Raw genomic sequence first — 25,738 nt, 5'->3', positions numbered from 1 at the left:
TATGCGGGTGGCAGAGCCCAGGGGCCCCAGGCTGGGGCCACCTCCTCTACCTATCCACCGTGGAGTAGAGGAAGATGATGCATAAGATGCATCCTGTAGTTAACTGCTTGGATTTACCCAGCACACCCGCAAGCTCTCAAAGGACAGGGACCGTGGCTGTCCTGTTCCCACCTGTATACCCAAAGCCCACAGCGGTCTCGTACCCAAATATTTACCGAAAAGATAGATCTTATCTGCAAAGTGCCCAGAGCTGGGTACCTGGCACACAGCAGGTGCTTCCTGACACTCAGGATGACCACCCGGCTCCAGGCCTCCAGGGATCCTGGCACCTGTGACCCTTCCAGAACACAGCTTGTAGTCCAAACAGGGAAAGATGTGAAAAGCTGGATATAACAGAAACCATGTGATTCAAGCACATAATCCAAATTAGCATTTTCTGCACACCTCCTATGCATCGGTCTGTGCCCAGAGACAGTGGCTAAATACCTTATTCACTACTTAGAGCAAGCCTGGGGCATAAGCACCATTGCCCCCATTCTCTGGCTGAGGAACAGGCTTAGGGAGGTGAAGCAGCTTTCCCAGTGCGACCTGCCGGTGAGTGGTTGAACCAAAACTTGAACGCAGGACTTCTGGACTCCAGAGCCTGCCTCCCCAGGCTGCCCCCGACTACACAGAAGAATTGTGCATAGAACCGGCAGGCCCCGATTCATCCTGCCACTGCAGCGAGGCTGGTTCCAAGCTGCCCAGAGGAATGGCTCCTGCCCTCCTCCCATCCCCACCCCTGCTACCACTTTCCTCGCCCCTGGTGACTCCTTCCTGGGCCCAGCTTAGGGGATAGCTAGCTCCCTCTGCCCCTAAAGCATCCTCAGGGCCACTGGCCAGCCCCGGATCATTGTGAGGCCACCACCAGAGAGGAATTGAAAAGACAAGGTGAGCGAGAATGGGTGGTCCAGGGCCAGGAGCCAGACCCTCCCAGGCGCTGTGTCCCACTGTCCAGGTTCCTATAAACCCCTGCCCACACCGGCCTCGCTTTTCCGTGGCCACCGTACACACCTAAACGGGTCGCAACCACACGGCTCCCTTTCCACACCCCACTCCTCAAAGGAGATGAGGGGAGGGCAGAGGAGGCGGAGCAGGAAGTAACTCGTGGTTTCCAAGGTAAACACCTGGACACACATCCGCAGGGACACAAAGGGAGAGGGAGCTTTGCACAGGGACACAGGAAGCCCGGCCTGTTCCTGAGGGCAAGAGGAGACGAGCACGGGGCGGAAGCTGCCAGCATCTGGCTCCGATCTGAGCTGAGCCCTGGGGAATGTCCTGGAGCCTCCGGCTGGAGGAGGAAGGTGACCAACTGCAGCAGGAAGCCGGGGCCCATCAGGCAGGGGTCCACAGAGCCTGCGAGCTGCCCGGGCCCAGCCCTGGCAAGAAAGCAGTGTTTTGAAGCACCCCCCCCCCCCCCCCCCGGCCCCCCCCGGGGGCTGAGCCATCCAGACAGAGTCCTGCAGGAAGCTAGATCCCATTTCCCATGGCCACTTCTCTGAGAAGCGCCAGGTCCCGGGACAAAACCAAGGGAGGGACGGCAGGCCTTGGGGTCCACCCCACCCAGTCCTGCCAAACTCAAGGTTTTGAGGAAACGCAGAGGTGAGTGGTCCTTACACACGGCTGCCTGAACGGCCGCTGCCAAGAAGGGCACCTCCCTTCTTTGGTTTCCGGCCGAGCCCTGGACAGCGGGCAACGCCTGCATAAGGATCCACATGACGTGGCCGGTGGAGGGTGGCGGCTGGGGCCCCATCAGGGCCCACATCCGCAAAGTGGGGACTCTGCCACCCACCTCCTGGGACTAGAGAAGACAACTCACGGCACGGTACCTCCTTCCCGGAAAGCTTGGCGGGGCCACAGCCAGCCTCTCCCTCCACATCCCAGCCCCCGCTGCATCTGGGCTCCAGCCCCTGAGGAACCGAAACCCCTGGGGTTCCTGCCGCCCCGAGTCCCTGTGCTCGCCCTGAGTGCACATAGCAGAGGAAGTGGGCTGCTGGAGTTATGATGCATGGCTGTGGGGTGGGGGGGAGGGCCGGGGTTCCGGACTCCGGGCCTGTGTTTGGACCGCTCATGAACACAGAAGTGAAAAATGCCAGGCAGGGCAGGGACCCGTCCTGGCTCTTCAGACTTGGAGCAGGTTCTGCTCTGGGGGCGGATACACCGCCCTCCCGGGATCCCGCTGCATAGATATCGTCTCTCCCCCAGGTGTATACAAATAGGTCATCTGATACAGATTCCCAGGATCTGGAGAAGAACACCCCTTCTTTCAGTGGCCCAGGCCTGGCCCCAGGGGCCAAGCTCCCACCCAAGTACAGTGTGACCTTTAGCCCACAAGTCAAGCTACCTGAGCATGATCTCTGCTCCCCAGAGCCTTCCAACAGGTGTGCTGACGTGTTGGATATGTCCGACCCAGCTCCCCTCACCTTCTGGTCGGCAGGGGAGGACCTTGGGGGGGGTGGCCTGAACCCCAGGCCTGTGCCCCTCTGTGACCTTAGTGAAGGGAAAAAATTCACTTGCCAGGTCTGCCCTTCATGTGAAAGAAGGGATCAGCAATTCCTGACCCAGCCAGTTCCCAGGAATCACCCAGAGAAGATTGGAAAATTCTGATTCCCACATCCTGTGCCAGTCTTTGAAATGTCCGTGTTTTAGAAACAGACCCTGAATTTGGGGAAGAGCCAGGTAGCTGTGATCGGCATACCCTGGAGACTCTCATCTAGGAACTCCGAGGCAGCCGTGTGATCTCAAATGGAGCCCGCATTTTCAGGATGAACCACGGTGGCACAGTATTCCAGCCTGGGCAGACCCCCCCCCCCCACCGTCTACTTGGGGGCAGGAGTCTTCCCAAAACATGGGGACGAGGGACTGGACAGCCTCTCTCCCCGCAGAGCCATCTCTTAAATTACGTGCTCTGTGAGCCTGATGTTAAACACAGAACTCTTTTCAGAAAAACATCAAGTTCTGGACTTGAAAATCCTGGAATTCTGGGGCCTGTCCGGATGGCAGGACACCAAGACAAAAACTCTGAGACTGGGGCCTTCCTCTCCCACCTAGGACTCAAAGGCCCGCACAGAAAGTTGGTTAAAGAGGAAGGTACACGGCGGGTGTCTGGGATTCCTCTCGCATGTGAACTCACTGGACAGATACCTGCTAATCACCTACCGTGTGCCAGCCAGAAGTGAAATAGACAAAGATCCCTGCCCTTTGTGGAGGTGACATTTTAGCTGGGGGAGACACACAAGAGAAAAAAATACAGAAAATATTTCAAACAGGGTAGTCCGGGATGGCCACCCTGAGAAGGTGACATTTAAGCAGGGACCTGAAGCGGGGGAGGGAGTGAGCCATGTGGACCACCGGGGAAGGTGCATTCCAGTGACAGGCAAGTGCAAAGGTCCTGAGGCAGGGCATACCTGGTGTGTTCTAAGGACAGTGAGGGGGCCAGTGTGGCTGGAGAAGAGGGCACAAGAAGGAGAAGAGAAGTGGAGGTCAGCAAGGAGCTGGCAGTCAGAGGACACTAGGCTGCAGAGGTCACACTCCTGTGAGATGGAAGGAGCTGAGGGCTTACGTACGGGTAGGAGATGCTGTCAAATGTAGAAGGTGTAACTGTCTATGGGTAATTTGCGGCCTTAGAATATCCTGTCGGCGAATGTCTGGTTGGAGAGTCTAACCAGGTCTGTAAAATTAACAGTGGTGGTTGCTTTTTCTTACTGCAAAAGAAAGACCAGTTGCCCTGGGCATTTAAGTGCAATCACTAGGGGTTACTGGTGCCCCCATGTCTCCAGCTGGCCTGCTCTCTGGCACGCAGGCTCCCCCACACCGGGCATGCCTGCATCTGACCGCGGCTCTAATCCACAGCTCGCTACTTAGGACGTATTTATCAATTGCCTCCAAAGCATTCTGGTGACCTAACGTCGACCCTTCGCACCAGCCTCCCCCGGCCCTCCTGGGTCCAGGTCTCCGTCCTGAAGACCTCAACTCAGCCCGAGGGCCCTGCGCCCCCAGAACTCACCGGGCACGGAGAAGGGGGACAGGAAGGCAGACTCGACCGGCTCCGGCTCTGGGGGTGGGGGTGGCGGCTGGGGTTGTTGTTCCTGCTCCCGCTGAGGGTCTTCGGGGTTTTCCACGGGAACGTTCCCGTTCTCGATGTTTTCGTGTCTCCCGTTTTGAAGGGGCTTGCTGTTGACACCGTTAGCCGAGTTGATCAGTCTCTGCCGCTGTGTGGACGGGAGGCAAGTCAGACGCCAAGACATGTGACAAAATGTCACACGGTGGCTTTGTTCCTTACTGGGGCATAGCGCTGAAAGGTTTCTAGAACACCATCCCTGGAGATCAGTCTCCCTGAGAAATGGCCCAAGAACCTTGGACTCCATCTCAGTTTGCTCGTCTCCAGGTAGACTGATACTGGGAAGCCTTTGGGGATTGGTCAGAGCCTGCCAACCAGACCACCCAGCCCATGACTCTGGATGACAGTGACCATTCCAGATCCCTCAGTGGACATTTATAAGCTGCCTGAAGATAGTCAAAGGAAACGTCCTGCATCATTTTTTGAATGTTTAATTTTTTTTCATGTCTACTGTGCAAAAAATACACTTAAATGAAGCATATGGCTCAATGATACGCTACATCAAGATGTAGAACATTTCCTGCCCCTCAGAAGATTCCCTCAGGCACCTCCCTGGTTTATAAGCCCCTTCTCTCTAGAGGTAACCAAGGTAACCGCTATTCTGACTTTTATAGACATCAATTCGTTTTTCCTGAACTTGAACTTCGTATAAATATAATATGTATTATTCTATGTGTGGCTTCTTTCACTCAATATCTGTAAAATGCATTCATGGGGCTGCACGACCTGGTAGCTGGCTATTTTTCATGGTTGCCAAGTATTCCATTGTATGAATGACCTCCAACGCATTGTGTGGTTTCCCTTCTCTAGTTCTCATGAAGAATGCTGCCGTGAACATTTGTGCACAGGTCTTTTTCTGGACAAATGCGCTCATTTCTTTTGGGTATTTAGGAGTGGAATTTCTAGGTCATTCAGTAGGTGCACGTTGAACCACTTCACACTCGTATCAGCAATGGATTAGAATTTCCTTTGTGGGATCCTTAAAGAGCCAAGATGTCCGTGGACAGATGAATGGATAAAGAAGCTGTGGTATATATACACAATGGAATATTATGCAGCCATCAAAAGGAATGAGATCTTGCCATTTGCAACGACGTGGATGGAACTGGAGGGTGTTATGCTGAGTGAAGTAAGTCAATCAGAGAAGGACATGTATCATATGACCTCACTGATATGAGGAATTCTTAATCTCAGGAACAAACTGAGGGTTGCTGGAGTGGTTGGAGGTGGGAGGGATGGGGTGGCTGGGTGCTAGACATTGGGGAGGGTATGTGCTACGGTGAGCGCTGTGAATTGTGCAAGACTGTTGAATCACAGATCTGTACCTCTGAAACAAATAACGCAACATATTTTAAGAAAAAAGAAAAAGAAGAAGATAACAGGAAAGGAAGGATGAAGGGGAGTAAGTCAGAGGGGGAGACGAACCATGAGAGACGATGGACTCTGAAAAACAAACTGAGGGTTCTAGAGGGGAGGAGGGTAGGGGGATGGGTTAGCCTGGTGATGGGTATTAAAGAGGGCACGTTCTGCATGGAGCACTGGGTGTTATGAACAAACAATGAATCATGGAACAGCGCATCAAAAACTAATGATGTAATATATGGTGATTAACATAACAATAAAAAATTAAAAAAAAAAAGAATTTCCTTTGTGTCCCGTTCTTGTCAATGCTTGACCCTGGCGGTCCTTTTAATTTGAACCATTCTGGTGGGTGGGTGATGGTATCTAATCGTGGCTCTGTTTGCATTTCCCTGCCGACTAGCGATGCTGAGCACCTCACTGGGTTGCTGGCCACTGGGATGACCTCTGCTGTCCCAGGGCTTTGCCATGTCTAATGGGTGTGCCCTGAACTAACCTGTCCCCTTCCTGGCCCTATTTTGTAGCAATTGACAAAGGCTGCCTCCTTTCTGCCCATGCAGAAGCTGATCCTCCTCACCAAATCCATGGGCTTCTAGAAACCAGGGAAAGGCAGAGGCCACATTTCAAGAAATCCACAGGTTTCCACTTTCCTTTGCCTTTGCCCAGCTCCCATTCATCTGGTTCCAATTATAAAAGCCTGTGGATCAGTCTGAGTTAGGCCTTGGGGGTAAGGACTGTCACACAATGGACAAATATAGACCCCTCCTGATTCTTCACCAGGAGACTAAGAGTGCGTGAATGCGTCCCCAAGGCATTATTCTCTACCTGTGTGCCCAACGCCTATCCTCGTGGTTACTGGAAGTTAAAACATCATTATTAAAATAGATACATGTTATTTCTCTTAAAAAAAAAAAAAGGAATTGACCATTTAACCACCTTTATGTTGGTTTTAGGCAGGGACTCCTAAATGATGAAGTCTAGGATGGGGTGAAAATTTTTAAAATTCCTTTTTTTACGAGTGTGTTCACAACACTTAGCCTACCAAAAAGAGCAAGAGATCTATGTCTGAGACTCAAGTTCAGATGTGGAGGCATAATATTTTGCTACTCGAGTAGCAAACCCAAGTAGTATTAAATGACAGGTCATCCCTGTAGTTAAACAAAAAAACCTAGTTGTGCAAGAACAGAATCGTAAGGAGGGAGGCATGACTTAATGGCAAGATGAATGGCAGCAATGGGAAGGGGTCATGATGCTAGCCTAATAGGAATCAACAGAGACTTGTACCTGGAAAAATATCTAAAGTTACCTGAGGTTGTGTTAAGAGAGGCATAGATTACAACACAAAGGAGGTGATGGATCCACATGCTGAGAGAGATAAGCTGGAAGATGGGGAGGACTGGAACCATGTTACATCAGGGAGGGTGGGAGGTTCTAAGGATGTTTAGGTTCAAGGAGAAAATCAGGGGGTGGCGATGTTCAAAGGGTTGTCACTTGGAAGAGGCAATTAAAAACAACTCAAGCAGGGGCTGAACATTATAGAGGGAATAAAAATACAGAAAGAAGGGGCTGAGGAGGTGGACTAACTGATCCCTGATAATCTACACAGTCCCACTTTTGCAGTCTAGACTCAGGTTTGGGTGGGAATTCCTGTTCTGCCCTCATATTAGCTGTGCAGCTTTGGGAAAATTCCTTTGCCTCTCTGATAGATTGGAAATCTCATCATCTGCTTCAGAAGGTCATTAAGAGGATGAATGCCGTACCACAGGTAAAACATCCCGCACCTGCCTGCCCTCAGCAGCTGGACAGACCAGCTCAAAATGACCAGCACCCAGGAGGGAGACGCATGGAAACTGAGGGTTGGTGAAATTCTGTGCCCCTCAGCAACTCACTGCAGTGGCTCTGGGTGAGGACAGCCAGGTGTAGCCTTGGAATGAAGGAAAACCCCTCACACACCCTCCCCCCCATGCACACACCCCCTACAAACCCCCTCTCAGCTGCTCTGTCCTCTCCGATGAATGAACGAGAGCATCCGTCCCGCAAGCACTAGAATCTACCATGGCTTAATTGCAGCTTTGCAAACGTCTCTAACGTTTTGGAATTAAAATGACTGAACATTTTAACGAGACCCAGGGTCTTAAGAAACAACTTTGAAACTGGGCATTTGGGTTTTTTTCTCCTCCTCCTCCCACTCCCATTCCCTGATGAATTTACCCCAAGATACGGCTTCGCCTCCACGCATAGCTTACCAGTTGTGTGTCACTGAAATTTGTAGAGCTGCAAGCATCCTGCCAAACGTTCTCAGTTAGAGAAGCTGAGGCCCAGGAAGATTAAGCGAGTTAGTGGCTAAAGTGAGACTAAAACTCAATGTCTTCTCCTGAGCCTGGCCTCTCTGGATCCCCATGTTACCTGCCAGGGCACTCAATCCCAGCCTGGGGGTGGGGGTGGTGGGCGGAAACAAGGTTTTTCCAGCAGCCTAAAACATCTGGGGGCAATCAATATTTTACCGGTTCATCAAAACCCCCATTATTTCCCTAGTGCATAAGGCATGAAAAAGATACTATAAACCCAAATCCTTCAGAGTTGTCCCCACCCCCACTCAATGGGCACAATTATCATGCTCATGAAAAATAACGAGGATTCAGTAAAATCTCACTGATTCCTATTTTACCGGCTAGGGGTCAAAAGGATTCAGAATGATGCAAAATTTGCAATGTTTCTCTTTCTTACTACACCTTCCACAGGGAGGACGCATTATGTACGAAAGCAGAAATGTTCACATTATAGAACTTTTAAGCCCTGGGCGATGTCATTTCTGCATACCTCTGACGTGCTAACTATGGATTATTAGTTATTCAGGTTTCAAGCCGAGAACTACCTGGGTGTGAGAATAAGGACTTAAAACTTTGCCACACATGTGGCAAAGACTGGAAGAAAGCTAACCCTAACCCCGACAATTAGAGCCTGGGCACCTTTGCTATACTTTCTGGACATGAAATAACATTAAAACAGATTTTTTTTTTCCCCCAAATGAGTAAGAGGGCACAAAACTTCAAGCAGAACAGGAGGGTGCAGAGTGAAAAGGAAGTCCCCAGGGGTAAGTGACCTCTGCCAGGGTTCTTGGTTTTCTCCTAGAGCTGTTCTATCCATAGAGAACAGGTGTGTGCTCATCTTTTTTTTGGTCCTCAATAACACTGTAAAGAAACAACCCATACTTCCAACTGGCCTTTCTCCAATTAGCTTTGCTTTAGTGCCTGACAAAATTCTTAGTGGCACATCTTAAGAAATTGTATTCGATTGCTCCCTGCCTCGTAACACACCTCTGGATAGGATCATGTGCTGCCCGCGGGTAACGTTTGGGCCTCCTTCCGTAAGCAGGGACAGCAATAAAGGCCAGCCCGGCCAAGGACATCCTGGTGGCCCAACGATAGGAAGCGTCCTCAAAGTGCAGCAACACACCCGAGGCCACTCGCTCTCAGTGCCCTTGATGCAAACTGACCTCATTAATTATGATCCTGCTGGCCATCCGCAGTCGGGTCCTGGGCCCAAACTTATTGGTGATCATGATGCGTAAGCCCGCCTCCGGGAAGCTGAACTTGGGAGGGCTGGAGCTCATGACCTCGTCCACCATCACCACTGGGTTTTTGCTGTACTGAGGCTCCTCCTTCACTATATTGGGCACAAAGCCACGATTAGTGCCGAGATCTCCCTGGGGACGACACCCCAGCGCTGGGCCAGCTGACTTCCCCTCATGCTGCAGACCTCCTGGGGCTGTGATCTTGGCCGCTGCCGGGGAGCCTGACTGAGCCCAAGGGGACCGCCTGCCAATGGGAAGTGTTAGCCGAGGCCCCGGGGTCCCGTGCTCCCGGACCACTCATGAGCAGGCGCTCCACGTCTAGCCCCTCCGCCAGGTGATGCCCCCTCTTTTGGGGGCCCATCTTCTGCACCTCACTGGGAAGCCCAGCTACAATTAAGACAGGGTCCCTGCCACCTCCCAGCCCATGACTGCGAGGGGACCTTTCTTTCCCTCTGTTGACAGAGGCTCAGATAAAACTTTGGAAATTGACAAGGGCTCTCCAGGATGGAAAATGCTAGAAAGCACCAGACAGCACTGGCTCTCAGCTTCCCACCAGGCTACCTGCTCTGTTTGAACGACCATCTCCACCTGGCAGAGAAGGACGTGTCTAACACTGCTCTCCCCGAGGCCCGCAGTGAGGGTAAAGATGATGCTCGCAGGTGCTGGACCCTTTGCTCCCCGCCGCCCCCCCTCCCCGCCCTTGAGGCTGTAGAGTAAATGTCTCCAGGCCTCAGGCCCCTTCCTCCCCACCTTCACAGACTCGCTCAGGGTGGGCATCCTCGGGGGATCTGACATCTAACTCCAGAGCCCTGGGGACACCAGGAATGGAACCACTCAGGAACACCGCACACAGAAGCAGGTGGAGTTTTCCCCTCTGGGGGGGGAGGCTGTCAAAGCAGATAGGCCCGTCCCTCTGCACTGGTCACCAGCTCCCGGTGAGCAGCCTTTCCGGGCAGGAGTGGCCAGGAGCATACCCTCGTGCAAGTTAACGGCACCAACACGAACAAATGCACACCAGACATGCACACCCTCACCAAACAGGCAGCAAGGCTCAGCAGACAGGAGGCATGGTGGTTAGAAAGGAAGCCAGGAGGCCCATGCATTTGTCAGGGACAGACGCTAACCTCCAAGGAGGTGTGAGCGGAGGCCCTGGTTTGTTTGTTTCTGTAATGCATGGGTTATCGCTTGGATGAAAGCGGATTACTTACAGTTTAGAAGAGAAGAGTTAAGGAGACAAAGGCCGACAGAGATTTGCCAGAGGTGATTAGCGTGCGGTGGACACCCAGAGTTTGGGGCAGCATTCTTGATGGTGGCCAAGATGCCAGGGGGTTATTTGAAGGAGTTAGTAGAGGGGTTCCTGCTACTGGGGGCTTCAATGCTCAAGCCCCTGCTCGAAGCCAAAGTTGGATCCAGGGCCAAGGCAGCCTGGAAAGGTCCACGGTGAGCCTAGCCGTTAGCCCCAGTAGCCTGGGCTGTCAGGCTGTGTGCAACCAGCAAAGAGAAGCTGGACTCCCCACAGCGGTGGGAACCGGGGAGGAGGGGCGCCCTCCTCCTCTGGCCCGGGGACCTTTCTTTGGGGTACTGTGCTCTGCTTCCTTGAGCAGAACTGAAGTGTGATGTGAAAAACTTCTAAGACTTTTAGAAAAATCCAAACATCTGAACAAAGCTGGAGGATGTTATTCCTTCCCACCCTCAAAACAACAACAAAAAATTGGCCCGAGAGGATTTGGTAAAAAGAACCGCATGAACTTTCAAAGAACATTTAAGTAGATAAAGGCATTTTACAAGAGTGGTAGTAACAAGGCCGAACACCTGTGAGGAGCCTGGGTTGAAAATTTTGATCTGACACGGGAAACACCGAAACTGGGAACAGGCAAAGCCAGAGCTGTGTGTGCGTGGGTTCCTGACAGACGCCACCAGCTAGCAATCTTGGGCTTCCTCGGGTGGGTGGGGAGATGGGGACCCACCTGCAGGCCGAGGAGCAGGGAGGGGAGCTCTGTATTGGAAAGATTCGTGACAACACCACCGCTAGCAGAGGCAAACTCCTGAGGCCCCCTTCTCAGTCCCTGCAGGGTTCCTGGGAGCTCCTGCCTCAGTCTATTTCTGGGGGGACAGCACCCTGCAGTGACTTACACCCAGGGCCCTCCACCAGCTGGGGCTACAAAATCCTGAGGGCCGCATCTCTGGGACTCCTACCTCTCCACTTCCAGTCCTGCAGCCTCCCCCCGCCAGACCTTTTTCTCCTTGGCCTTTATCTGAATGCCTTCTCCCTGATAAAACTTGGAGGGAGGCCTATCTTCCTCCTTTTCCTGTGTTTGGGAGGGGGAGGTTGGGCAACCTGGTGTCTAATCTTCTAATTTTCTAGAAATTTTCCTGGACTTAGATATTTGGGGGAAAATAAGAGACCTGTGGGGGAGGTCCTACTGTCCTGGGTACCTAAGTTGTGGAGACAGCACCAGGACAGAGCTGTGGGAGAGGTCCCACATGAGGCCGCTACCCACACAGCTGTACTCAAGTAAGGGATGCTTCCCATGGGACCCTGGGGGGGGGCTTCCTCCATCGGCCACACAGGGGGTAGGTAGCTCTTGGGGCACCTGAGGAATGACCTTCTTTGCTGTGAAGGTCCTGAGGGCCCCGGAGCACTAATCTCTGGGTACAAGACTGGGCAGGACTCAGCCCCTATCCTGAGACACTGTGTGTGGGGATGTGCGGTTGGAACCTCGGGGCCACTGTTAATCTGTGGAGCTAAAATGCAAACCAGCAGCCACTCCATCCCTCCCCTCTGAGGAGGTTGTCCTGGAAACGGGCTCTCCTCTGGGGTAGGCTGCTCGGCATTTTGGCAACAGGACACATGGATACAGCCCCAGGCTCTACAGGCCTCCCTCCTCTGACCATCAGGGACCGGGGTCTGGCAGCCGGGCCGTAACCATGACTACACTGGTGCCCCCCCCCCCCCCCCCCCCCCCCCCCCCCCCCTCTCTTCCCGCGGGGGGGGGCCACCCCCCCCCCCCCCCCCCCCGGGGGGGGGGGGCTGGCGGCCGGGCCGCAACCATCCCTACCCCGGGGCCCCCCCCCCCCCCCCCTACCCCAGTGCGTTTCTTCTTTCGGTAAGGAGAGATTCATTCCTCCCTCAAGCACCTGTGAGGGGGGTTCCCTGAGATGGGACAGAATAAACTTGCCTGACGTCCAGGGGATGAAGCCCCTACCCCGGTCCACCCCAGGGTAAAGACTAGCGAGGGGCCAAGGAGGACAGATTTCAGCCCCCACGTGTCCCAGACACGAGCAAACTGGCCCCTGAGACCACCTGGGCTGTCCCAGACACCACGAAGGAGTCAGGTCCCCGAAAGAGGACGTGGCTTGCCCAGGGCCACAGGGAGCATGGGAGAAAGACCCTCATGTGGCCCATCCACCTGTCTGCTGCTGAAGAGGCCTTTGCCAACACAGTGGGTGGAATTAGGAACAGCCCCATCTGTTTTTCCTTGACCCTCAGTACAAGAACCTATTCAGGCCCTAACACTCGCCGGGGGCTTGGGTGGGGAAGAACGGAAATGTGCCTCTCTTGCTGGCAGTTTCCTACCCCACCCCCAACCAGGAATCACTGAGTAACTGGTGGGATTAAGATGTGGTTTCCAAAGCAGCAGCTGGTCCAGCCTAGCGGATTGAGGGACCTTGGCAGAGACAACACGCACTGGCTCCGCAGGCCCAGAACCCCAGCCAAGGGGGCCAAAGAAAAGCCGAGGACACAAGGCTGCAGCCCCCGGGCCAGGGCTCCCAAGCAGGGCTCTCGGGGGCCGGTCTGGGCATTCCTGCTCAGCTCCAAGGCTGCCCTCCGGGGCCTTGCCGTTCCTCTAGGTGCTGAGCCAGAGGTCTCTCCAGAACGGAGTTCTCCGCCAGAGCTGGGCCCGGTGTGTGAGAAATCACAGGGAGACCCGCGCCTACTCTGTCACCCCAAGTCCTCAGCCTCCTGCCATTGGCCTTTTACAAGGGTCAGAGAGGTAACTCACTGCGTTTCAGGGGGCACTGAGCCCAGCAGGCCAGGAGCCTTCCCGGGGAGGCTTGGGGAAAAGTCCCCAGGGCGTGACTGTTGACTCTTGGTTCTCCCTTCTACACAAATGCAAATCTGAGCCACATCTCCTGGGGGGGGGGGGGCAAAGTTAAGAGAGGGACAATTTGGCGGGGGGGGGCGTGGGCAGGAAAGAGAAGGGGAGAGCGGTTTCAGTGACGTGGTTGGGGCGGCTCCTGTCTGCTCAGCCTTACCTTGCCCCAGCAATGGCATGGAGGGGTCATCAGAACTGCTATCACAGTAATCATTACCATCCTCCAGCTCACTGTTGACCGTGTTGCCATTGGCAACGGCCTTTTGTTTGATGGTGAAAAAGGCCTGCATCTTCACATTGTACCTGCAAGTGAAGGCTGGAGGTCAGAGCTGTGGGAGACACCTGGCCGTAGTGGGCAGGTATCCCCACCCCCCAGCCCATGCACACACAGGCAGAAGACCCTGGGAGTGGCCCGTGGAGCTGACAGTCCCCTGACAGGACCCCGAGAACATCGTGCGGGGGGGTGGGGGGAGCATAAGGAACCTCTGGTCCAAGAGCACGACCCATGCCTACTTATGCCCGTCCCAAGCCTGTCCTCATAAAGGAAGTTCAGGCCAGCGTCAAGGGCAGGCTCCAAAGAGGTGACACCAAGCTGGTCCTCCCTCCCACAGCTGCAGGTCCTGCCCCCGTGGGCTGCCCGGCGGGCCATGCCTGCACCCCTCATAGCCAGGCGCACCCCCCAGCCCCCAGTAAAGATACCATCTCCAGCTTTGACCCCAGGCCACCTGCCTCACTGAAAGAGCGGTTCACGCGAGGACCAGTCTCCTGCCCTTGGACAGGTGATCACCCATTTTCACAAAATACTATAAACATTTGATATCAACGTGGGACTTCACAGAGTTTCCTCAAACTCAGTGTTGCTTTTAACTCTTTCTGGGGATGTGGACAAGAAGACAAAACCTGAAGAGGACTCGGCTCAAGGGAGCATTTTTCTTTCTTTTTTTTTTTAACGTGGAAAAACTGGGGGGACATAAAATTTGCTATTTTAACTCTTTTTCATTTTTAAGTGTCTAATTCACTGGCATTAATCACAGTTCCAGAACGTGTCAGGTGACCGTCAGCATTATTTACTGTCGGGTTGCAGCATCGGGAACAATTCTGTGTGCCCATTCATCAATTAACCAGTGATCGGCCCCTCCCCCACGCCCCCCCGGTAATCTCTAACTTACTATCTCTATGGATTGGACTCTCCTGGCTACCTCGCCTAAGTGGAATCATACCATCTTTGTCCTTTTGTGACTGGCTCCCTTCACTTAGGGTGTTTGCAAGGCTCATCCCTGTTGTAGCACATGACAGAATTCCCTTCCTTTTTTAGGGCTGAATAATATTCCTCACGGGCTCTTTTGAGATCACGCTCACCCAGGCAGTTTTGGAATTGCTGCTTGGGTGCACATCCTTGACACACCATCTGCACCTTCCTTCCTTAGTGACACCCCCTGCAGGTGGCATTGTACGAAGCCTGGCACAGAAGTGAGGCAGCCTGGCTCTTTGAGAAGAGCAGTATTCCATGATTGGGAGAGTTACAGTGCCAGTGAGAAAGGGCGGTCACCCAGGGCAGGGAGGAGCCACGGGGAAAGACGTCTTGCTTGCCATCCGTCTTGGAGGAGCCTCATCCTCCACCCACCAGCCCTGCCTCCCCTGGTCTGGACAGCACCCCCCAAACAGTGTCTGAGCACCCCAGCAGGTACCCCCCCAGAGAACCGGAGCTGGCTGGAATAGATGACAGCTGGTCTGTCATCAATTTTGTCTGGGCTCTAACAAAAGGCTAGAGCAGGAAGGGGAACAAGGCGTCAGACTGCCCAGCGGGATAAGAGAAAAAAGCTACTTACTTCATGATCAGAATGTAAAACGCATACAAGATGATGAGCACCAGTCCTTCCCACCTCAAAGAGAGAACGGAGACTGTGGTTAGGGCTGGGGGTGCCTGGGGCCTGGGACTGACGGCTAGGCAGCAGGGAACAGGGCAGGAGGTCCTATGACCCTCCCTGGCCCCGGTGCCAGGCATGTAGGGGAGCCCCCCCCCAGCCTGTGGCCATCTGCCATCTGAAGCCCTCTTGGGGACAGAGAAGGTAAGGGTGGGTTCTTCTCAGTGACAGGGGATCTGCAGGGCTCAGGCAGCATTCCCACCGGTATCTAGAAAACAGAAGGACCAGGACCATCCCATCCCAGGATCCACAGAGGGGAGTGACCTGGAGTCATACCAAATTGGTCCTAAGAGACCTGTAAGCTCACCTGAGATTCTGGCCCGGGACCAGAAAGGCTGTGGGTACAGGTGGGAAGGGGCCGAAGAACTGTCTGGAGAAAGGGGCCAGCACAGAAGCCTGCAGGGCTGAGCGCTGGGGCAGGGCGGGGCGGGGGCCTTCCTGGGATGCACATCTGGCTGTCCAGCAGATGAGGCGCCCAACCCCCTACGCGGCCAGGGTCTTTGCAGCTCTGACCACAAGCCTCTGAGGAGCCACCCAGCTTAATGTGGTTATCCGACAAGCGTGTGCTGAAGGCCTACTAGGTGCCAGGCATGAGCTACGGTTGTTTCGGGAACTCTCCCTCTGCCGACAGAGCCTGCAGCCCAGCAGAGCTACGGAGAGACTTATAGATGGCCCCGCTACCACCACCCCCACTCCACCTAGGAAAAGGAGACCCCCGATGAGGAGAGGCTGCCTGGCTCACATGGTGGGTTGGGGGCCGGGGAGCGGGGGGGCGAAAGCAGGTTTCTCTGGGCCCATAGCACCTGGCTGCTCAGCAAGGCCTCTTGAGCCCATTCCCACAAATAGACACCGAAGGGATGCAGACTCTGAATCGCTGTCATGAAGAGAACATTTCTATGGCCTATGGATGTCTGACACACGTATACAGTGAATACACCCACCTTTCAAGTTTCTGCTTTATGTATCTTAATTAAGGAATCATTTCCTATCTCAAGGTCATAAAGGTGAGTCCTGACATTTTATTCTATTTTGTTTAACTTTGCTTTTTACAGTGAAAGCTTTAGTGCTTTTTAAAAAGATTTTATTTGAGAGAGAGAGAGAGAGAGAGAGAGAGAGAGAGAGAGCAAGCACGAGTGTGGGGAAGAGGGAGAGAGAGAAGAGACTCCCCATTGCGCAGGAAGCCAACACGTGACTCGATCCCGGGACCCTGAGATCACGACCTGACCTGAAGACAGATACTTAACCAACTGAGCCACCCAGGCGCCCCTACAGTGAGATCTTTAATTCATCTGGATTCTCTTCTTGTGTAAGGTGTGAGGAAGGGATCTGATGTTATTTTGTTCTGTATAGATCCCTAGTTTCTCCAGCAGCATCTGAGACCCTCTCCCTAACTCACTGCCTGTCGTGACACCTGTCAGATCCCCCGGCCACAAAATGGGCCCATGACTGGGTTCTTGGTTCCACAGTCCATTCTGGCCTATGTTTATCCCAGTGGGAAAATGCCATACTGTTTTCATTCCTTTAGCTTTATAATACATTTTGTTATTTGGTAGAGCAGGAACACTGAGGGAAACAATCTTTGTCACTTTGAAAGGATAAAGGTGTGACTGCTTAGCATGATGCTTTTTACTTTCACAAGTGCATAAGCTCATGTTTGTAAAAATAATCTCAAAGAAGATTCAACGAACCCAAAGAGGAAGGACAGGACCAAAAAAGGAACAAGAAATAGACGTTTAAAACTTACCACACAATTTCTTCATCATATATGAACTGGAAGGCAAAAGAAACAAAGGGTGGGGGACACATTTATTCCCAAAGAACACACACAGACCCTTAAGCACTCAGAGCTCACACACAGTGCCTTGTTATTTTTACACAAAGCTGGGCTCCTCTCTCCATTTCTGGGTTTCTCAGCAGCAGGTGACCTTTCCTTAGTCGAAACCCATCCCAGCAGATGCTACTGTGTGTGGCTCCAGGTTAGTGTGGGCCTCCCAAGAGAAATGGCCCATGCTTCATTACACTCCGGGTCACAGATGGGGCCAGCCAGGCAGGTGCCTGCCATCAGTAAGGGGACAGACTTGCTGAAATCAACACTCTTAAAAACTGAAAGACACCCATCTGTCTGTCTCCCTACAGTATCTACCTATCTAAGGTACTCGTTCGTATATATGGGAGGGAAGGGATATTATTCCCCCCCCCTTTTTTTTTTTTAAAGATTTTATTTATTTGAGAGAGAGTTAGAGTATGAGCAGGGGGGAGGGGCAGAAGGAGAAGCAGACTGCCCACTGAGCAGAGAGTCCAACTCAAGGCTCGATCCCAGGACCTTGGGATCATGATCTGACCTGAAGGCAGACACTTAACTGACTGAGCCACCCAGGTGCTCCAAGGATATTATTTTCTTTAAATAGAGAGTAACCTCTTTGGAGATTCTAAGGGCAAAGGACCCACTTGTACTATTTGAAGGGAGCCCCAGGCTGATGGTGGGGATGCACGGTTTCTGCAGAGGGCACAGACATTGCCCCACAACCCCACCCAGCATCCTGGGCACAGACACAGATGAATAATGCCCCTGTGGTCCAGGGGAGGAGTCCTGGGAGCACCACCCACCAGGCCCAGTGTGGACAGGAAGGTAGAAGGCTACACCCACCAACAGGATCTTGGAGACCAAGGGGCCCAGCACAGGATGCAAGGAGAAGCCAGGAGACCCACAGTGCCCCTCTCCTGGCTGTCATGGCAGGCAGCACACATGGGAGCTGCCGTGGGGAGGCCATTTCCAAGAGGGGTCATCTTGGCTGGGCATCACCGTGAGGCTCCCCAAACTCCAGGCTCTGGGGAAGTAGCACTCAACAGAGAGGTGCCCAGTGGCCCCCTTAGGGAACGTGAGAGGACATTTGAGGGGGACATTCTTTTTTTAAAGATTTTATTTATTTATTTGACAGAGAGAGACAGCGAGAGCAGGAACACAAGCAGGGGGAGTGGGAGAGGGAGAAGCAGGCTTCCCGCGGAGCAGGGAGCCCGATGTGGAACTCGATCCCAGGACCCTGAGATCATGACCTGAGCCAAAGGCAGACGCTTAATGACTGAGCCACCCAGGCACCCATGAGGGGGACATTTTTAGTTTATACAGCCCAGTGGAGGGCTACTGGCATTTAGAGGCAGGGATGGCCAAGTGCTAACCAACCTAGAACATGTGAAATACGTCTATCAGAAGGTTTTCCCACATGTGGCACACATCTTATTTAAATGTCTAGCTAAATATTCAGGCAAGTGGTGGGGGGGTGGGGAGGAGGGAGACCTGAGCCCAAAACTTAGCTCCATGGTACAAATCAAAGTACCTTTACACAGTTTTAATAAATATGTAATTCTCCAGTGAGGTAGCTATCATGCAAATGGAGGAGCAGGTGGACTTGGCTCTGCCTAGCAGTTTATCAGGAGTCATTCATAATTTTGGAAAATCATGTCATCAATGTCGGCACCACTCACGGGATCCAAGGTGCCTGCCCAGCACCCGGCCTTCAGTCTGTGCAGGTAGATTTCAGGCTCAGAGATTTTTCCATATGGGGGCAACGGGTTACATCATCCGGGGTTCTAGCATCTTCTTGCCAAAACATTTACACACTGAAAAATGTATTCTTTTATTATAAATGACTTTTGTCTTTGACAGTTTGGGCATCATATTGATTCTTTTTTTTTTTTTTTGAAACCATGTACAGGTAAATTATTTTATCTATAACTTTCGTTTTCAGGGTTGTGGTAGGCAGGGGTCCCAGTGGTCTCAAATGGTCCCAGTAACCCTCTGCCTGACATTCATGCCACTGCACCTCTATCTATGGCCTGGACCTAGGGACTGGCTTCTAACAAACAGAATATGGCAAAAGTGATGGGTTATTGCCTCCAAGATTAGGTTACAGACTCGCTTCCACCCTGGTACCTTCTCACCCTTGCTCTGAGGGAAGCCAGTTAGCACGGTGAGCTCTGTACTGAGGAGCAGCCGGCCAGGAAGGATTGGAGGAGGCCTATCTGCAGCCCCACCAGGGATTCCCCAAAGCGGATCCTCTCCCAGGGAGTTGTATACCCTGGCCAACATCTGTGAGAAGCCCTGAAGCAGAGGACGCAGGTAAGCCACCCCCAGATTCTGATCCATAGACAACAAGAGCGAGAAATACTTGCTAGTTTAGGCTGCTGAGTTTGGGGGAAATTTGGTACGCAGCAATAGAGAATTCATACAAAGGATGGGACTGCCCTATACAGTTGACTCTAGATCTTGTAAGGTTGAGAACTGTCTCTCTGGGGCACATTCCAGAAAATCTGGACACACCATGTGCATCTGCCCTCATGCCACCGCTTGAATTGAAACGGCTCTCCTGTGCATGGCCCACTCCTCGGCAGTAGCCTGCGTCATATGCTTCATGTGCCATGATGTCACCCTAGCCCTCGGGGCAATGCAGGAGTAATCCCCCTCTTTCTCCCCCCCGTACTAACGGACCCTAGAAATCCCCGTTCCAGCTCTTCTGCCTTTCTCCTGTTCCCCCAGGTGCCCACAATGCCTGCCTCTAACCAGCCTCTCTCTCTCCTGCTCCGCAGTAAGCAGTGAACCCAGAAACTCTGATTCTCAGGCATCGGGCTCTAAGTGAGGCTCTGAGGGCCCCTGAGGAGCAAAGTGCTTGAACTTAACCGCTCGGACCATGTGACACATGCTTTGACGTTTCCAAGGCCTTTTTGAATTCAAGGTGGTCCCTGGATTTGCTCCATAACCAGGGTGTCAAGTGAGGTTTTCAGGCAGGGGAGGCACGGTGGCAAGGGGATGGATCAATTATGGTGCTGGGGACAGAGACAGGCAGGGGTCCTGTGCCTGCACACGGGCAGGGGGTAACTCACAGCAATGAGCACGATGACAGACAGGGTGTAGTACACGGAGTCTCGGCACACAGCCCACCACGTCAGACGGACCACCTGCCAAGCAAAGGGCTGTCAGCTGCTGCTGGTTGGGGAGACTGGGGGGGGGGGTGGTGGTGGTGCGGGGAGTGGCCTTCTCGCCACCCCCTGAGCCCTGCAGGTGCAGGGATGTGCCCATGGAGCTCCTCCTAACTGTGCCACCAGAAACAAATCTTTCCTGGCTGCTCAAGGCCGCCCAGTGTTCTTCACTATATTTGGGGAACAGAACAAAAGTACAGAATGTTTGTAAGTGATGGCCAAGCTCCTTCAAGGTAACATCTCAGGTCTCACAGCAGAAGCCCAGGGTCAAGGCAGAGGCCAGAAGTACTGGCTTTCCCCCTGATGCTGGAAGCTTCAAGGCAGAGGCCAGAAGCACTGGCTTTCCCCCTGATGCTGGAAGCTTCTGGTGCTAAACTAGCCGCCTACCTCTACCTCCCTTGGCCAGGTAGGGCCTACTCATGAGCCTCACTCTCTGGGGGCGAGTCTAATGCCCCCACGGCCCTGAAGACCAGGAAGATGCTGATGGGGTATCAGCAACAGGTCAGCTTCATGCTCCTTGCTAAGGAGGCCAAAGGCAGGCCGCAGATACTTCCAGAATCTAGCTCAGGGTCAGGGTTACAGGAGGCGCCTCTCAAAGATCTACTGCTACCGAGTGAACGTTCACCCTCGGCCCGGACAGCGGAGCTGACACGGTCCTGCCCGCGGATCCACTGGTGCGGGATGTGGAAGGAACGTCAGACACCACTGGTACCCGTGAGGACCTGGGCTTGGAGGGGAAAGCTGACTTGCTCGGCCTCGGTCAGTCGAGGGCGCATCTAAGGGGAGGCCCTGGGTTCCCCCACTGCTGTCCCTTAGGTCACTCTATGAAGGGAGACAAACCACTGACCTGCCCCGCAAATAATCCACAAACGCCAATTATGCACAAGATGTTGAACACGGCAGAGCCCACGATGGTCCCAACCCCAACATCTCCGTGGGTGACGAACACGCCTGGAACAGGAAAGGTGGAAGTCCTCCTGGGCCTGCCCTGCCCCCGCCCCAGGCTGCCGCGAGGTCTGTGTCCCCAGCCCCATGGATGGAGGGAGTTGTTCTCACCACCACCACGCCTGTGGGGCTGAGGGGGATGGCAAAACCAGAGAGGAGACAGTGTCCTGGGGACCAGCTACTCCACGCCCCGTTATTTTTTTAATAGCTTTATCGAGATATAATTCACATGCCATAAACTCACCCATTTGAAGCATATAATCCAGTTTTTTTGGTATAGTCCCAGAATTGTGCAACCGTCCCGCAATCTAATTTTAGAACATTATCACCCCCAAAAGGGACCCTCTACCCACCCACTCTTCGCTCCACCACATGCCCCAGGGGACCGCTACTTTCTGTCTCCCCAGCTCTCCCGTTCTACAGTTGAGAAAACAGAGGCTCTGAGCTGACAAATGCCCTCACTGGTCCGGGGAGGGGGTCTAGACCCTGGGTCCCTGGCTGGTGGGATTTCTTACCAATAACGGAGGCAAACAGCTCAGGTGTCGAGCTTCCCGCAGCCATGAAGGTGGCTCCAGCGACGTCTTCACTCAGATGGAGCTTCTGAAACGGAAGTGACCACAGACACTCAGGCTGGGAGGTGGGGACAGCGGACACTCCCGTGGCCCCTGACAGCGTGGGGAAACTGCTGTGGCCAGAGTCCCGCGCCTGAGTGGGCTGTGTCGCCTCCCGGCACCCCGAGCACACACCTCCCGCTACACGGTCGGCCACCCCACCCGGAGTCCCCTGTCGCCTTCCCCTGTCAGTTTCTGCTCACTCTCCAAGCCCCTAAATGAGGTCTCCTCTCTAGGGGTACACCCAGAGCCACGTGCCCCCAGTCTGGTCCTCCAATTAACGAAACACCGATCACCCAAGGAGGGTCTGAGGATTATGCCCTTGCCTTCCCCACCAGACCATGAGGACAGGGTGGTCTTTTTTTCAGCCTTGGGTTGCCAGCGCCTAACACAGAGTCTGGTACACAGTGGTGCTCAGCAGGGAGCCACCTCCAGGGCCCACCGCAGACCTTGGGTACCATGCAGATTTCTCCACATGCAGACTTCTCCAGGAACCTGGAGGTCCCAGAAGCACAGTCTGGCCCTTGCATTCCAGAAGGCCTTCTCCATGGCAGGCCCAAAGCACGGCTGCTCATGGAGACAAAGACCGAGACACCCTATCTCCGGGGATGAGGCAGCATGAGGTAGGGCTGGAGCTCTGTCAAGACACACTCTGCTGGGCAAGGCCGTGCTCCAGCCACAGAGGCCAATCCTCTGATCAAGAATGTGGTGCCGGGGGCTTTGGATGTTGGGAGAAACCACGAAGATTCTGGGTCTCCCTGAACACCAACTTGAAGGCACCTACTCCATGGTGCTCAGAAGTCGTCTGGGCAGGGCTCGGTCTCCTCCCGCATCCACCTTCCAAAGTACCCTGGGCAGCCCGGGGTTAGCACAACCTCCCTGCTGACCTTGCTATAGGAAGGGGTCCCTCGGAGGGGTCGGAGCTCTGGACTTCTGTCAAGCACTTGACCCCCCCAGGGCAGAAGCCTGGCCACCCTAACATCGTCAACCAGGAGAGGGTTCCACAGAAGATGATCTGCCATCAAAGCATCTCCAGGATCTTCTAGTACAATACAACCCATGCTACATCCTGTTCTGCCTTTGCCTGGGCTACTCCTTCCTCCTGGAACGCCCTGCCCTGCCCTCTCTGCTTGGAGAAATCTTCACCACTTCGCAAGCTTGGACCAAATACCACTTCCTCCATGAAGCCCTCCTAGGCTTCTCCCCAAGAGAGACATTGCATCCCTCCTTTAGGTTTTTCAGTCCTTTGATGGCTCTCACTGAGCCCCTTGGTGGATTTGCCCATAGAGCCAGGAAAATCCCCCTCCCTCACGTCTGTGTCCTTACAGAGACAGGTAACCTGGAGGGGCACTTCCACTGGGCACTGTCCTGTGCACTGGTCACCCATCCCCAGAGGACATTTCCTGATTCTCTCCTTACGCTCCTTCCCCGGCTCAACTCGCTCACTGACCCACCTTTCGGTCTGAGCCGGGTGACAGGTGGAGAGGTGAGCAAGGGGAGACCGGGGGAGGGGAAGGCCTTTGCACACCTCTGTCACATTCCCTCACCCTTCAGGAGGCCCAGGTCAAAAAGGCCCTCTTCTGTGCTTAGCAGCATGGAAGCACCTGTCCTAACCAGCTCTGTCTCTGGCTGCAGATGTCACAACAACATGGCCTCAAACGGCTGACAGACTTCACAGGGACAAAGTGCGCCAAAGCCCAGAGCCATCTGCACATAGCAGGTGCTGGAAACAGAGGTAGTTTTCCTTCCTTGGTTAGAAGCCAAGGGTAAGGCAGAGCAGAGAGACACACTGGAGCCTTTTTTTTAAAAGATTTTATTTTTAAGTAATCTCTACACTCAACGTGGGGCTCGAACCCACAACCCCGAGAACTAAGAGTCACATGCTCTACCAACTGAGCCGGCCAAGCGCCCCAGCACTGGAATCTGGCATGTGAGGAGAGAGAAGACAAGAAAGTCAAAAGTCCACAAAACAATTAGAAGGAGAAAATGTCAGCCTGCAAACATTGGACCAAAGGGAATATATTCCCTGCTCAGCCTTGGCACCCTCCCCCAAGACATGGCTCCCCACCTGGTACCTGCCACCTGCAGCTTTGGGAAGCCAGAGGTTCTGGGTGCTGACTGCCCATCAGGAGCTTTTCTTCTGCCAAATCGGGGAGAGGACACCCTCTGCCAACTCTACTCTGGGGCTTTCAAAGCCAGGCTTTGCCGTGGCCACACTAAGCGTGTGGCCAATCTTCACCACCAGAGTGCTCCCTGCTCGGTCCTTCTTGGTCTGGCCCTGAAGTGTCCCATGTCCTAGGTCGCCCCAGGTCCCCTGCCTCCCTGCCCGGCTTTGCTGTGGGATCCCAAGTCCCCTCTACATACCTCGCAGATCTTCTCTAGAGACGGAACAAAGAAGTCATCGCAGACTATGGCCAAGGCGTAGAACATGTATAGAGCCTGAGGAGGAAATGGGGGAGATCGTCAGCGAAGGCACCTGCTGCCGAGGAGGCATGGCCGGCCAGCTGTCGCGCCCCAAACCGGGCAGCCATCACCTGGCCAAGGCAGAGGCTAGATGCAGAGAGAGAGAGAGAGAGAGAGAGAGAGAGAGAGAGAGAGACAGAGGAAAATTCCAACACCAGAGAGATTTGCTCCCTCAATCCCCTCACGAGCAGATGGGGAAACTGAGTCCCAGGGAGGGGAAATAACGTGCTGGGCAGCAAAGGGGATGAGAGCTCAGGCCACATGGTCTTCGCTCCGTCCTCTCTTTGTAAAGCACCAGCTCTCTCCCCGGCACCAGAGTCTGCTCTTGAAAGGCCAGATCTAACACTCAGGGCTAAGAAGGAAAGCATTTAGAATCACCATTTTAAGAGTTTAAAATGAAAACAAGCCTGATCTTCCCCCTTCATTTTTCGCGAAGGCACCATTTCCTTCTTACCACCCGGCCACCCCCTGCTGGAATGAATGGCAGCTGGAGAGCCAGCAATTTCTGGGATGCTACCTAATGTTGGCAAAGGTTAAAATACACAAGCCATTCACACACAGAGGTTCATGGAACGAAGAGTCCAGATTCTAATGCTGATTCTACGACTGATTTGCCACGTGACCTTGGGTAAGTCACATCTCCAGGGCTCAGTCTCTTCATCTGTCTGATGACAGAGTAAGAACAGATCAGTAGTTTTCAAATGGTTTTATATACAGAACCCCTCCCTGTCCTGTTCATCCAACGTGGTTTCACTGAGCTCATCCTATGGGCCAGGCGCTATTCTAGGCATCAGGGATTCATGGCTAACCCGCCAGGAAATGCCTCTGCATCCTGTAACTGACCTTAGTGGGGCAAATAGGCAAATAACGTGTAACTGTTGGGGAAAGGCCAGTGCAAAGGTCCTGAGGTAGGAGTGTGCTTGATGCCCATGAGGAACAGCAAGGTCACTAATGCAGGGAGACCAGAGTGAGACTGAAGTGGAAAACAGAGTATATGAGGTTGGAGGGACGGGCCAGGCCAAGGGCCCATGGACAGATGGGACTTTGTGTGCTAAATGCCGAGGGAAGCATTTCTTTCTTCAAAGACAAAGTGATATGGATGCTCTGTTCACAAAAATGGGAAGGGCTGGGTTGCTTCAGCAAAAACAATTGTGAAGTTGTTGGAGTAGCACACTAATGAATTGTGATTAAATAAACTGGAAGATATATCAGCTGTGGCCAAGGCCTCTAAGGCAGGTGTCTACTGCAGTCCAGGCATGACTGTCCCTGGATCTGACTTATTACCTATTTTTTTTGCGGGGGGGGGGGGGGGAGCAGGCAGGGAAGCAAAAAGAAACAAATACCGGGGGCTTCTGGGTGGAGGGGAGAGAGATCCTGCTATAAAAATTTTAGGATATAGACTTGAATTCACACCCCCAGAAGCTCCCCCAACATCATCTTCTAGGCAAAGGGAGGCTTCTTGATGGCCTCGGAAACACTTGAGAGCAAAGGCGGCCAAGATGGCCCCACAGTGCTCTGGCCGGGCAACTGAGAAGCTTCCTAGCGCTGCAGACAGAAACTGGCTCCAAAGCTTGAGCCTTTTCTTGCTCTTAAAGAAGGGGTCGTCAAAGTTTTTCTGGAATGGTCAGATA

At 53.5% G+C, this 25,738-nt stretch overlaps 1 protein-coding gene across 4 annotated transcripts in view; it reads right to left on the bottom strand.

The window, feature by feature from the left end:
- Positions 1-25,738, bottom strand: part of SLC24A4 (solute carrier family 24 member 4) — a 181,739-nt gene that overhangs the window by 35,802 nt on the left and 120,199 nt on the right. For 2 of the 4 annotated variants that reach the window (XM_073895798.1, XM_025870452.2), the window contains 9 exons: positions 24,009-24,083; positions 21,549-21,633; positions 20,936-21,039; positions 19,993-20,067; positions 16,859-16,884; positions 15,019-15,072; positions 13,350-13,492; positions 9,015-9,184; positions 4,046-4,250 (listed from right to left, as the gene is read on the bottom strand). In XM_073895798.1, the coding sequence (XP_073751899.1) occupies positions 4,046-4,250; positions 9,015-9,184; positions 13,350-13,492; positions 15,019-15,072; positions 16,859-16,884; positions 19,993-20,067; positions 20,936-21,039; positions 21,549-21,633; positions 24,009-24,083 (937 nt within the window). The remainder of the gene's footprint in view (positions 1-4,045; positions 4,251-9,014; positions 9,185-13,349; positions 13,493-15,018; positions 15,073-16,858; positions 16,885-19,992; positions 20,068-20,935; positions 21,040-21,548; positions 21,634-24,008; positions 24,084-25,738) is intronic. The other 2 variants (XM_073895799.1, XM_073895800.1) reach the window with 1 other exon arrangement.

The sequence above is a fragment of the Callorhinus ursinus genome, unplaced genomic scaffold (assembly GCF_003265705.2).
Source record: "Callorhinus ursinus isolate GAN/ISIS: 27379988/994484 unplaced genomic scaffold, GSC_fseal_2.0 scaffold8, whole genome shotgun sequence".
NCBI classification, from domain to species: Eukaryota; Metazoa; Chordata; class Mammalia; order Carnivora; family Otariidae; genus Callorhinus; species Callorhinus ursinus.
The sequence above is the reverse complement of the archived record's forward strand: the minus strand, read 5'-3'. Positions and strand labels throughout refer to the sequence as shown.